At 38.8% G+C, this 14,121-nt stretch overlaps 1 protein-coding gene across 1 annotated transcript in view; it reads left to right on the forward strand.

Annotated features, from left to right (window-relative positions):
• The window catches only part of acer3 (alkaline ceramidase 3), a 72,182-nt gene extending 67,575 nt beyond the window's left edge, over nucleotides 1–4,607 (forward strand). The window contains exon 11 of the mRNA XM_051927089.1: nucleotides 1,911–4,607. Within this exon, the coding sequence (XP_051783049.1) occupies nucleotides 1,911–1,964 (54 nt within the window). The 3' untranslated portion in view covers nucleotides 1,965–4,607. The remainder of the gene's footprint in view (nucleotides 1–1,910) is intronic.
• Nucleotides 4,608–14,121: the final 9,514 nt, after the last annotated feature.

Raw genomic sequence — 14,121 nt, forward strand, 5'->3', positions numbered from 1 at the left:
GTTGTTTATTTTTAACCCATAGATCTTGTATTCAGCCATTCTTTATTTTGCAGTGTAGTGTGCCATAAATTGTGAATATCCAAAATTGATAACCCTTGGCGCTGATCCCTCCATTGCTTTTGTCCCTTAATACGCTGATTAGTCCTAATTAATTACACAAATTTAGAGCACAGAGAGTATATTAACAGAATGTAAATTAAATGAATACAATCTGAAAAATAATAATTGTGGAGATAACGTGTGATTTTATAAGTAATTTTTCTTCAGTCTGAGTCAAGTTGTAAATAAGCAAGTCTAAGTCAAGTCCCTTTTAAAATATAGGTAGAATGAATGAACAAGCGAACAAACAAACTTTGTTTGTCCTCGGGGGGAAATGTGGCTTTTTACAGAAGCTCCTTAAATGAATAAATTCGTAAATAGGTAAATAGATAAATATATATTCACAATATGGTGTAAACACACACCAGAATGTCTAAAAAGCAAAACAATTAAAAAGAAAGAAGATTTCTTACTTGGCTGTCACAGTGAGGCATTAAGCAGGTGTATTGCTGTTGATATAAAGTACCTCAATAGCATTTATTGGCACACTTCTGCTGAATAATTCATTGGTTGATAGAACTCAAGTGTTAGTGTGTGAGAGAGAGGATGTGCAGCATTGTTCATAATGGCACTCAGTTTTGTTTTAATTCCCTCCTTTACTGCTAACTCCAGGGAGCCCAGAGTACATGTTATAACTGAAAATGCACTTTTAATTAGCTTGTTGTAATCAGTAATGCTGTCTTGAAGTGATGTTTCCAGCCCAGCACACTAATAATAATAATAATAATTCTTTGCATTTATATAGCGCTTTTCTCACTACTCAAAGCGCTCAGCAATTGCAGGTTAAGGACCTTGCTGAAGGGTCCAACAGAGCAGAGTCCCTATTGGCATTTACGGGACTCGAACCGGCAACCTTCCGATTGCCAGTGCAGATTCCCTAGCCTCAGAGCCACCACTCCACCACTACAGCGTAGAAAACTGCATTGGCCATCATAGAGTTGTAGAAGATGTGAAGGATGCCACTTTCCTCATTAAAGGAACACCGTCTCCTAAGGAAAAAGTGCCTGCTTTGTCCTTTCTTATATAGTTCCTCTGTTTTGAGACCAGTCCAGCCTCTCATTAATGTGGACCACCTCAACATCCACTTCCTGAATTGTGACCGGACATACAGGCTGTTTGTTTCAGGGAAAGTCAAAAACTAGTTCCTTGGTTTTGCTAATGTTAAGATGCTTATCATAAAAAAAAAACTGCAGCAAAGATTTGTGCAGCAATTCTTTTTGCACCAAGAAACAAAGTTCTCCACCTGACTCCTATACTCTGTCTCATCCCCTTTACCAGTACACCCCATAAGTGGAGAATCATCTGAGAATTTTTACAAGTGACATGATCTTGTGTTATATTTATATATTGTTAAGCCAGTCACAGGTCAGAAAAATTTAGACTCAAGGCTGACTTGAGTCACCCACCTTTGGTAATTTGTATTAACTGGAGCATAGAGAAGGTTTTGAGCAAAATTTCTTTTGCAGGGCTCACCAAACACGTTTCGCGTCTTTGATTCTGCTTCATTCCAAAGTCTCAGTGTAGGTGTATTTTCAGCACAGCAGTAGAACAGAAAGTTACATAGCACCATTATACCTTTTTTGTCTTTTTTCAGCTACAAATGAATCAAACTTAATAATAAATCTTTTCATTTATTCTGTTTTCATTCATTTATTAAATATATATGTACATTTTATTGAATATATAAACACAGGATTAAGAAGGACATTCATATTTTGCACTCTAGGTATTTCTGTTAAGGGAGGTAAACACTGAAATAAAGATGAGTAACTTAAGTTGTGTATTAATTTTGATTATTCTTTTCTTAACAGTTTATTTGTGGAATTTGGCCTGTAATTCGGGTAGAACCTCCAAAGAACAAATAAGGATTCATCACAGAAAAAAAGAGACCAAAATTTGGCCCAAGCAATTTTTTTCTTTCAAAAATCAAGATTTTTTTTACTGGGAAGAAGACCTTATGATCCAAATCCAGAACCGTTTGACTTGAATTTTCATTTTATGGCAGTATATTGTTGACATTGCCAAGTGAAGCCTTTAGCAGCCATGATGGAAAGTAGGAAAATGAGTAGCTTTAATCACTGGTATAAGCTTGTAGTAAATCATTTTGGAAGTGAGTTTTCTAATGCAGTGAGCAATGTATGATATGTATAGGTGCATAATCTTTGTGCTGGCCACAAAAACCTAGTATAAGTGATTTTCAGAAAAGTTATTAACATTACTAAACGTTTATGGTTGGATAAGTAAAGTGTAGAGTCAGAAGCAACTAATGAAGTCAGAAAACTCTTCTGAGGATATTAATTATAGCTGAAACTATATTTACATTTAAAGAAATCAGTGATGGAGATGGTGTTTAAAATAATCTATAATGCCTTATATAGTCTCTGTCTTTCACTTATAAGAAGTGAGTACATTCAAGAATAATGTGTAAGGTTTTTATTTTTTGTTTATACTTTTTACTTTTTCTTTTAACATGGGTCCAAAGAGAGGTATGTTCTTTCTTTTTTGTTGGCAATGCATTTAAATTACCAACATTTATTAAAAGTGTTACAAAATGCCTTTATAACTGGAAAGTAGTTTAGAGATTAACTGATCTATAAATATTGTATAGGTGAAATAAACATCTTCACAATATTATTTATATTCTTTGATTATGTAATCTAAACAGAATTTTGCTAGAGTGTTTTGTTTTTTTTTTGCTATAATTTGTATGTTTGTATAAAGAAGCAAATGTTTCCGGGATAACAAAAATATCACATCAAGTGTTAAAAATATGGCAATATATTTCAAGTGTCTTTCTATGCAAATAATAATAATGTATTATAGAAACCTTAATTTTACTTGCACAGTTCTGCATCATTGTTTATTTGGATTTTTTTAATCTGCTATTCATTAATGTCTGATTAACTTATTTAATTAGTTATTTAATTTTAAAACTAAAGTGATCCCTTCATATATTCTCTGACATATTATTGTTCTGAATGTATAAATACTCTTTTGGGGCATTAAATGGTTTAAATTTTATGTAGATTTTGTATGTAGTTTCACCATAGATTTGTAAGCACTCCAGATTATTCTGTTTTGTTATCAAATAAGAGAAATGTGCAGCATGAGCCAAATTCTTTGGTTTATTTCTACTAAAGGATTTTTGGAGCATGCAAAATATTGGTTTGTTAATTTTAGCACCTATCATTTGTGAATCTTCCAGTCAGATAAATTCTATTTATTGCATTGAGTGATTATTTTAATCAAAGGAATCATGCAATGTTATTTTAATATACAAACAACATTATGTATTTACAGATCTCTAAATTGTCCTTATTGTTATTCATTTTATTTAAAACATTACTTTGATCATCTTCAAGTGTGGTTTTAGGTTTCAAACGGCTTCCATTCTTATAACAATATGTTTACAGTGTTGTTTGTCAGTCTCTAGGTTTTACATCTAACAAATATCTTGGTAACACTGGAATCACATGTATTTCCATCAACAGTATTTTTGCTTTGCTCATGCTTTATTGCCTTTTGTTCTGTCTTTTGTAAGTTTGGACAAAAGAAACTGTAAAGCAAACAATTTAAACGGTTAAAACAGTTACTAGTTGAAATTATTTTTCACCAGCTTTTGGAAGACATACTGTATTCATTCATTCATGCATTCATTTTTTCCAACTTGCTTATTCCAAGATTTAGTTACATGCTGCCAGTGCCATTCCCAACAACATCTGGGCTGTGGCATTTGAATATAGTTATAACCAGTTTTATTAGCAGCTAATTCCAGCTTTTAATTGGACCTCAGCCTCAGCAGATTTCTGCCCTAATTCCACAAATTCTCATGGCCATATTTATCGTATATTTTTGTGTCCTATGCAATACATATGTTTAGATTGCTTGGATATATAGAAATTATTGCTATAAACAAAGTATTTCACGTTAAATTCTACACTGCCATTTGTACCTGTGCCTGTTTTTTATTGTCCACTTGAAAGGAAACAATCAAGGAAAAACCCTTAACAAAAAGTCAGGTATTAAAATTAATCAAATATGTGTAATTTAAAAGCACATCTCTTTATAAATCACTCTCCAAAATATGTATTTCTGTCACTGCTGAATGACAGTAGCAACAGACAGCCCAGTTTAAGGTAAAAATGGTCTTCTAAAAAATAAATTCCTTTCTTTGGAAACTATAACCCCTACACTGTAGACGGGGAACTTCTTGTACTGTGTTATGTACACTCTTGGTTTTTTTTTTTTTTTTGGTGAATGTCTGGGTACATAGCTCCAGATGGAGTCTACTGGCATAGCATTTTATGGAAAAAGTACAAGAAGCCTATTCCAATAATAAACAGTTTAAAATAATGTATTAAATGTATCTGGGTATGTTATGGTTTAAATATTACTGTATGTAATGGTTTAATATACTGCTTCTAATTGTAATAAACAGATTTAACCAGATGGGAAAAAAAATCATGAATTGTCCCTTTATCAATAAAAATGACTTTCTTTTAGTATTATTAAGTTATCTGTCATCATAATTTTTGTGGAAAACAAGATGAACTATATTTTTACAATATAGTTGAAATTCTGTGCCATGAAGCAATCAGGCATTTAACAGTGGCTTAATTAATAATTTTACAGAAGTGAATTTCGTGTAGCTTTTAGGCTGAACCCCTTTAATCAGTAGGTAGGGGGACTGCACATGGCACATACATAATGCAGTTTCCAAAAACTGCATCATATTGTTTGAAGCACCTAAAACCCTTGTAGGAATCCTTGGAAATGCCAGACAGTCTTTTCATATCATTAGAGACAATTATGATGAGACCAGGGCATTCAGCCCAACAAGCTCATCTGTCCTATTCACCTAGATTCTTTAAAATTACATCAAATCGAGGTTTGAAGGTCCCTCAGACCTTGACCCACATATACTAAATAACTAGCAAAATACCCGCGCTTCGCAGCGGAGAAGTAGTGTGTTAAAGAGGTTATGAAAAAGTAAAGGAAACATTTTAAAAATAACGTAACATGATTGTCAATGTAATTGTGTTGTCATTGTTATGAGTGTTGCTGTCATATATATATACATATACACATATACACACACATATACAGATATATTATATATACATATACACATATTTTTTTATATATATATTTTTTATATATATATATATATACATACATACATACATATACACACATAGATGCACTTACAATAACATAGAAATCAATATAAACAACATTAACATCATTATCATATGAGAATATGAAGTAATATATAAGAAGCACATTTCATATAAATATAAATTATTAAACAGTAAAATCTTCTTCTATAATTTGCTACCGTGGCTTTTCGTTGGTCTGTCCAGGATTTTAAATCACCTGTAGCTTGCAAACCGTTTCACCTATTGACTTGAAATCTGGTACACATATAATACGTCATGTCTGCTATCCGCTTTATGGGTGATGATTGTATTACTCTTTTTATGTTTTATTTTATTTTAGAATCAACTCCTATCTGCGCACACCAGGGCGGCCGTGGGCAGATGCGTATGGTGTATTCACTCCATGTTATCGTGCATTGCGCTGTCACTGGTATTTTGATAAAAGAATTTGAACAATATATAAGAAGCGTATAAATTATTAAACAGTAAAACATTAACATTTAAGAAGTAAAGTTACATTGAGTACTACTGCAGTGCCTTCGGGTATACCTCATTTTTTCTTTGCCCATTACATGCTTAAATGTATACATTTTTTGGTGTACCTACCCGAGAACACGTGACATATAACCGACCGTGGGAGAAGCATGGATTTTAAACACGCGTTGAGTTCATCTGCTGGTCTCCCTCGTTGAATAACTGGTAATGTTTGACTAAAATCTACAGCGAGTAAAACGACATTACCTCCTTTTTTTTTTTTACGATCTCTGAGATCTTGCTTTTTTCGGTTCAAGGCTTCATAAGCTCTTTTATGTTCCATGGTGTACTTAATAAGTACTAATTATCCCAAACCATCATCTTTGAATGTTGCAAGACTTTCGCCTTGTATGTAGATCGGGGTAATTACATTCATTGCATTCCTAGTCTGAATCACAATCTGATTGTATGGGTGGTTACCTGGCACTGTAGGGTTGCCACCCGTCCTTTAAAATACGGAATCGTGCCGCGTTTGAGAATGAAATTGCGCGTCCCGTTTTGAATCAATACTGGACGTGAGTTATCCCGTATTTTTTTTATCATTTTTTTTTTAAAGCAGCGTCTCATGCAAATCATCGCACACGCATTTTATGAAGATGCCTCCTTTCCTACTTTGGATTGGGTAATACTTGATGTCATCGTTAGTTTGATTGGTGTTTTTAACTGTCCAGTGAGGAGGGCGTGTCTTTTAAGTACAGTCTGCAAAGTGTTGGCACTGAGATGTGGCGTCAGCGCCATACTTGAAGCCCCTAACGTTGCGGTCAGCAAGTCGGCTAACATCCGCCATGTGCCGTCTTTCAGTTGCGAGAAGCAGATCATAGAATGGTTGAAACTGTTGCCCCTAACGTTGCGCCACGGCGTGTGGTTCGTTTATACCTCGTGTCTTCTCATTAAACTTTTATCTCGCGAATATGTTATTGCAATCCGCAGCGGGAGCGTTTCTATAAAGTTAATTGAAACTTACGTTTTACACCGTGCTTTGTTTCCCTTATGAACATGCTTGTACGCTTAACTCGCTCCGTTCTCAATTGTTTAATTAATTTTTTGCTGTTCGCTGTTTGCGGCTGTTCCTCCATTTCCCCCTACTTTGTTCTTTTATCTCGCGAATATGTTATTGCAATCCTTAACGGGAGCGTTTCAATAAACTGATTGAAAATAGTTTTGCATTTACCTTTTTAGTAAAAGGCGAGCTTTTAAGCCTGACAAATCACCCCGTAAATGCACACGTTTAATTGGACATGTGTTAATATGTATGGTTACACAGTATTAAAAGACAGTGAACAACGTTAGTTACCTTTCTTCCCGCGTTTGATAAAAGGTGAGCTTTTAAGCCTGAGAAATCACCCCGTAAATGCACACGTTTAATTGCACGTGTTAATATGTATGCTTACACAGTATTAAAAGACAGTCAAAAATTAACGTCATTTACCTTCGTTCCCGCGTGTGACTCGTGCTGTAAATGTCTTCCTTGTTGTTGAAAATAGTTTTGCATTTACCTTTTTAGTAAAAGGCGAGCTTTTAAGCCTGACAAATCACCCCGTAAATGCACACGTTTAATTGGACATGTGTTAATATGTATGGTTACACAGTATTAAAAGACAGTGAACAACGTCAGTTACCTTTCTTCCCGCGTTTGATAAAAGGTGAGCTTTTAAGCCTGAGAAATCACCCCGTAAATGCACACGTTTAATTGCACATGTGTTAATATGTATGCTTACACAGTATTAAAAGACAGTCAAAAATTAACGTCATTTACCTTCGTTCCCGCGTGTGACTCGTGCTGTAAATGTCTTCCTTGTTTTTAGTTCACGTGATTACGTAGGAGGCGTGATGACGCGATACGTGACTCCGCCTCCTCCATTACAGTGTATGGACAAAAAATATGTTCCAGTTATGACCATTACGCTTTGAATTTCGAAATGAAACCTGCCTAACTTTTGTAAGTAAGCTGTAAGGAATGAGCCTGCCAAATTTCAGCCTTCCACCTACACGGGAAGTTGGAGAATTAGTGATGAGTGAGTCAGTGAGTCAGTCAGTGAGGGCTTTGCCTTTTATTATTATAGATTACAGGCCTATTTCAAATTTACCGTTTCTCTCTAAAATACTAGAAAAAGTAGTCGCCAGTCAGCTTCAGACACACCTTACGCATTACAATTTATTTGAGAAATTCCAGTCTGGTTTTCGCACTGGTCATAGTACAGAAACGGCACTAACACGGGTTGTAAATGACATTCTGATATCCTCTGATGAAGGAAACTCAACTGTAATTATGTTGTTGGACTTAAGTGCAGCATTTGACACCATCGACCATTCTATTTTACTGCACAGGCTAGAAAATGATGTTGGGCTTACAGGCACCGTGCTCGCTTGGTTTAGTTCTTACTTATCAAATCGATTCCAATATGTACAGAAATGTGCTGACAGTACTCCATCATTATACACAGAAGTTCAATATGGTGTCCCGCAGGGCTCAGTACTGGGACCTTTACTGTTTTCACTTTACATGCTTCCACTGGGATCTCTCATTAGGAAACATAATGTTAATTTTCACTCGTATGCAGATGACACCCAGTTATACCTTTCATTTAAATCAAATGAAGTTTCTCCAATGTTGTCTTTAATTAGTTGTGTTAGTGAATTAAAGGAGTGGATGAATAAGAACTACTTGTCTTTAAATACAGATAAAACAGAGATGTTAATTGTTGGAGGGAATGATGCTGATCACAATAATATTTTGTCATCATTTAACTCAATGGGAATCCCAGTCAATTTTACTGAATCAGCCCGCAATCTAGGAGTTATCTTTGACTTTAGCATGTCATTTAAAGCGCATATTACAAAGTTGTCCAAAACATGTTTCTTCCATCTTAAAAATGTTAGGAAATTAAGGCGCTTTTTAAATAAACAGGATTCTGAGAAACTAATTCATGCATTTATCTCTAGTAGGATTGACTACTGCAATGCGGTGTTCACTGGATGTTCAAACTGTTCTTTATACAGCCTCCAGTTAATCCAAAATGCGGCTGTGAGAATTATTACAAGAACAAGAAAATACGAACACATAACTCCAGTTCTTAAATCCTTACACTGGCTCCCGGTTAAGTTTAGGGCAGATTTCAAAATCCTTCTTTTAACATATAAAGCATTAAATGGTCGAGGTCCGGCTTACTTGTCTGAACTTATCATGACTTACAAACCAGAGCGCACATTAAGATCTCAAGATGCCGGTCTGCTTATGATTCCAAGGATTAATAAAATAACAGTGGGGGGTCGAGCTTTTAGTTACAGGGCCCCTAAACTGTGGAATGGTCTGCCTGCTACTATAAGAGATGCCCCTTCGGTCTCAGCTTTTAAATCCCAGCTGAAGACTCACTACTTCAGTTTAGCATATCCTGACTAGAGCTGCTGATTAACTGTACAGACTGCATCTCTGTTGTTAGTCATTAGCACTTAAACATAAGTAACATGACAGTTATAATTGTATACTAACCCTCACTTATTCTGTTTTTCTTCTCGGTACTCAAATGTGGCACTTGGTGCCATGGCCCACCTGCCAAGTTGTTTTGCCTGCCTAAGGAAAAGTCATCCCAGATGGAGGATCGCAGGAATCGTGGGAGAGAGGGGTCCTTTCATCGGATTGGCTGGCCCAGCACTGTTTCAGCTGTGGAATGGCCAAATGGGGGAGGCAGCTTGAAGGATGAGGTCTCCAGGACTCTATACAAATACAAATCTTATTATGGGATATATCATCTACTGTTAAATTCTGCTCTGTACTTCTAAAATTTATATTTTTTATTTCTTACTATATTGAGAAATTGTTCTGTGTACTGTACTGTATTGTATTGTATTGACCCCCTTCTTTTGACACCCACTGCACGCCCAATCTACCTGGAAAGGGGTCTCTCTTTGAACTGCCTTTCCCAAGGTTTCTTCCATTTTTCCCTACTAGGTTTTTTTGGGAGTTTTTCCTTGTCTTCTTAGAGAGTCAAGGCTGGGGGGCTGTCAAGAGGCAGGGCCTGTTAAAGCCCATTGCGGCACTTCCTGTGTGATTTTGGGCTATACAAAAATAAACTGTATTGTATTGTATTGTAAAGCCCTACTCTCTAACATACTACTTGGTAATTTATTCCATGTATCTGAATCTTTGCATGGAGGGAAAAAACTTTCTAACATTTGTGTTAAATCTGCCTTTAACAAGTTTCCAACCATGTCCCTGTGTTCTTTTCGCAGAATTTTCTTAAAGTCAGTAGCAGGGATCCACTGTACTAATTCCTTTTATAATATTAAACACTCCAATCGTTCACCTGTTAAACTCTATTTAGTTAAACTAAAAATGTTCAATTCATTCAATCTCTCCTCATATAGTAGCTATCTTTTTAGTCCTGGAATTCATATCTGTATCAGCTTAGTCACTCTTCTCTTCATTATATTAACGAAGAAAAGTTTAAATTGTTTTGAAGACTTTTCACAAAAGCTGCTACTAAAGGAATGGTGTATCTCATTCTCAAAATTATTAAGTCTGTTTGGCTGTCAGTAATAGGCTTAAAAGAAAAAAGTGCATACAATTTTTATTACAGTTCTATTTACCCTTTGACTCCTTCAAAGCAGTTTGCCACTGTAAAAAATATTACAATCTACATACAAAATGTGCAGTCATAAAATATGCGTTGAATTTTTGTAAATGGAGATTATACAATAGTAGGTAATTGTAGCATTCCCCTTTGTAATGTTCTGCCTACAGCAAGTTGTTCCATTAACAACAATAACATAGGAGGACAAGACACAGCATTTAGAGGCACATATCCTTAACTATGGTCAGAGATTTCTTCAGAACATTTAACCTATCAGGCACTCCTATGTACGCGTGTGTGATATACATCATTTACGATTATATCTTAATTGCTGTTTTAACGATGTGCGAGATTAAATTAAACTCCCTTTGCAAAAAAAACAAACACAGAGTTCATTCGCTAATGCAACAGTATAGACCACTGCACATGCGCATAGCGAGTTGCGTAGGCGTGCACGTCCAGCAAGCCGCAAGTTAGCGTTGCTCGCTGCCTCTAAATGAGTGAACAAACAGTGCCTCGCCATCTACGTCATCAGAGTTAATTGCCAGACGTGGTTCATTCTCACTTGCACGGCAGTGGTTTGGTTTTGAAAAGACTGATGTTGCTCAACAGACGGCAATCTGCAAACTATGTGGTAAATCGGTTGCCGTTAAAGACAGCTCGACAGCTAACCTGTTTCACCATTTGCAAACTAACCACCGCACAGAAGGATATGAAAAGCTTAAGGAGTCAACTGTCCAGCACAAGTCTAAAGTAACCAAGGTACAAGCACAAAAACACACTCGGCAAACTTTAGTGGACTCATTATGCAAAAAAGTGCCTTACGACAAGAAAAGCAATAGATGGCATGACATAACAAACGCTGTCACCAATTACATCACAAAAGATATGGTGCCAATTCAAGTGGTTGAGAGAGATGGTTTTAAATTGATCTTATGTATTGTGACGTTTAAAAATACAAAAAGACCTGATAAGTAAAGCTGTAGATGACAAAATATAATTCAATATAATTTCAAATAATACATTACATTATATAATAAAAATATAAGAATGTTGTAATTCAATTATTATATACAGTACACTTTGAATGCTCCATTAAATTTTATATTAAATGTTTTCCAGAGGAGCATGCGGGATCCAAGGATAGACAGAGCCATAGTAGTTTGCAAAAAAGTGGTCGGAGCTTTTTCCAATAGCTGGAAAAAGAAGAAAGCACTTGTTGATGCACAAGAGCAGCTCAAACTTCCAATGCATAAACTTATCACTGAGTCACCAACAAGATGGGGCTCAGGAGAGCGCAGGATAGAGAGATTTATTGAACAAGAAAAAGCCATTCGTCATGTTTTGACTGCAGACAAAAAGCACAGGCAACTTGTCCCAACATGGCAAGATGTTGAAGTGCTGGAGGCAGTAAGTAAAGCACTAGGCCCTCTTCTGGAGTTCACCGAGGCTCTTTCAGGTTAGCAACTTGTAACAGTTTCTTACTTAAAACCTGTGCTGGCCTTATTCAACTCTGATGTCCTGGAGGTGAAGTCTGATGACACAGACCTAACCAAAAAGATCAAACAAGCCATTCTAGAGTATCTGAACTCCAAATACACAGAGGACTGTGTAGACGAGCTGTTGGGTTTGGCATCCACACTTGACCCACGGTTCAAAAATCACTTTAATAATGATGACAGGATCGAAGCCATTGCGATGGCAGCTGCGAGAGAACTTATGGCTGTGGTGACAGAGGAAGACAGCCCTACATCAGGACCCTCAACTGCTTCAGCTCACCCGATGGCTGCAGAAACTGGATCAGGTGATGACGCAAGGGAGGGAGCAAAAAGAAAAAAAAAAGTCTTTTGGCAGCTATTTCAAAAAAGCACAGGAATTCAGAGAAGACGAGTCTCTGCCCACTGCCATTGAAAAAGAGATCATCCATCCATCCATTGTCTCCCGCTTATCCGAGGTCGGGTCGCGGGGGCAGCAGCTTGAGCAGAGATGCCCAGACTTCCCTCTCCCCAGCCACTTCTTCTAGCTCTTCCGGGAGAATCCCAAGGCGTTCCCAGGCCAGTCGAGAGACATAGTCCTTCCAGCGTGTCCTGGGTCTTCCCCGGGGCGTCCTCCCGGTTAGACGTGCCCGGAACACCTCACCAGGGAGGCGTCCAGGAGGCATCCTGATCAGATGCCCGAGCCACCTCATCTGACTCCTCTCGATGCGGAGGAGCAGCGGCTCTACTCTGAGCCCCTCCCGGATGACTGAGCTTCTCACCCTATCTTTAAGGGAAAGCCCAGACACCCTGCGGAGGAAACTCATTTCAGCCGCTTGTATTCGCGATCTCGTTCTTTCGGTCACTACCCATAGCTCATGACCATAGGTGAGGGTAGGAACATAGATCGACTGGTAAATTGAGAGCTTCGCCTTGCGGCTCAGCTCCTTTTTCACCACGACAGACCGATGCAGAGCCCACATTACTGCGGATGCCGCACCGATCCGCCTGTCGATCTCACGCTCCATTCTTCCCTCACTCGTGAACAAGACCCCGAGATACTTGAACTCCTCCACTTGGGGCAGGATCTCGCTACCAACCCTGAGAGGGCACTCCACCCTTTTCCGGCTGAGGACCATGGTCTCGGATTTGGAGGTGCTGATTCTCATCCCAGCCGCTTCACACTCGGCTGCGAACCGATCCAGAGAGAGCTGAAGATCACGGCCTGATGAAGCAAACAGGACAACATCATCTGCAAAAAGCAGTGACTCAATCCTGAGCCCACCAACCGGACCCCCTCAACGCCCTGGCTGCGCCTAGAAATTCTGTCCATAAAAGTTATGAACAGAATCGGTGACAAAGGGCAGCCCTGGCGGAGTACAACTCTCACTGGAAACGGGTTCGACTTACTGCCGGCAATGCGGACCAAGCTCTGGCACCGATCGTACAGGGACTGAACAGCCCTTATCAGGGGGGCCGGTACCCCATACTCTTGGAGTACCCCCCACAGGATTCCCCGAGGGACACGGTCGAATGCCTTTTCCAAGTCCACAAAACACATGTAGACTGGTTGGGCAAACTCCCATGCACCCTCCAGGACCCTGCTAAGGGTATAGAGCTGGTCCACTGTTCCGCGACCAGGACGAAAACCACACTGTTCCTCCTGAATCCGAGGCTCAACTATCCGACGGACCCTCCTATCCAGGACCCCTGAATAGACTTTTCCAGGGAGGCTGAGGAGTGTGATCCCTCTGTAGTTGGAACACACCCTCCGATCCCCATTCTTAAAGAGGGGGACCACCACCCCGGTCTGCCAATCCAGAGGCACTGTCCCTGATGTCCATGCGATGTAGCAGAGGCATGTCAACCAAGACAGTCCTACAACATCCAGAGCCTTGAGGAACTCCGGGCGTATCTCATCCACCCCCGGGGCCCTGCCACCAAGGAGTTTTTTGACCACCTCGGTGACCTCAGTCCCAGAGATGGGGGAGCCCACTTCTGAGTCCCCAGGCTCTGCTTCCTCATTGGAAGGCATGTTAATGGGATTGAGGAGGTCTTCGAAGTACTCCCCCCACCGACCCACAACATCCCGAGTTGAGGTCAGCAGCGCACCATCCCCACCATATACAGTGTTGACACTGCACTGCTTCCCCTTCCTGAGACGCCGGATGGTGGACCAGAATCTCCTCGAAGCCGTCCGAAAGTCGTTCTCCATGGCCTCCCCAAACTCCTCCCACGCCCGAGTTTTTGCCTCAGCAACCACCAAAGCCGCATTCCACTTGG

Source organism: Erpetoichthys calabaricus, chromosome 4 (assembly GCF_900747795.2).
Source record: "Erpetoichthys calabaricus chromosome 4, fErpCal1.3, whole genome shotgun sequence".
Classification (NCBI taxonomy): domain Eukaryota; kingdom Metazoa; phylum Chordata; class Cladistia; order Polypteriformes; family Polypteridae; genus Erpetoichthys; species Erpetoichthys calabaricus.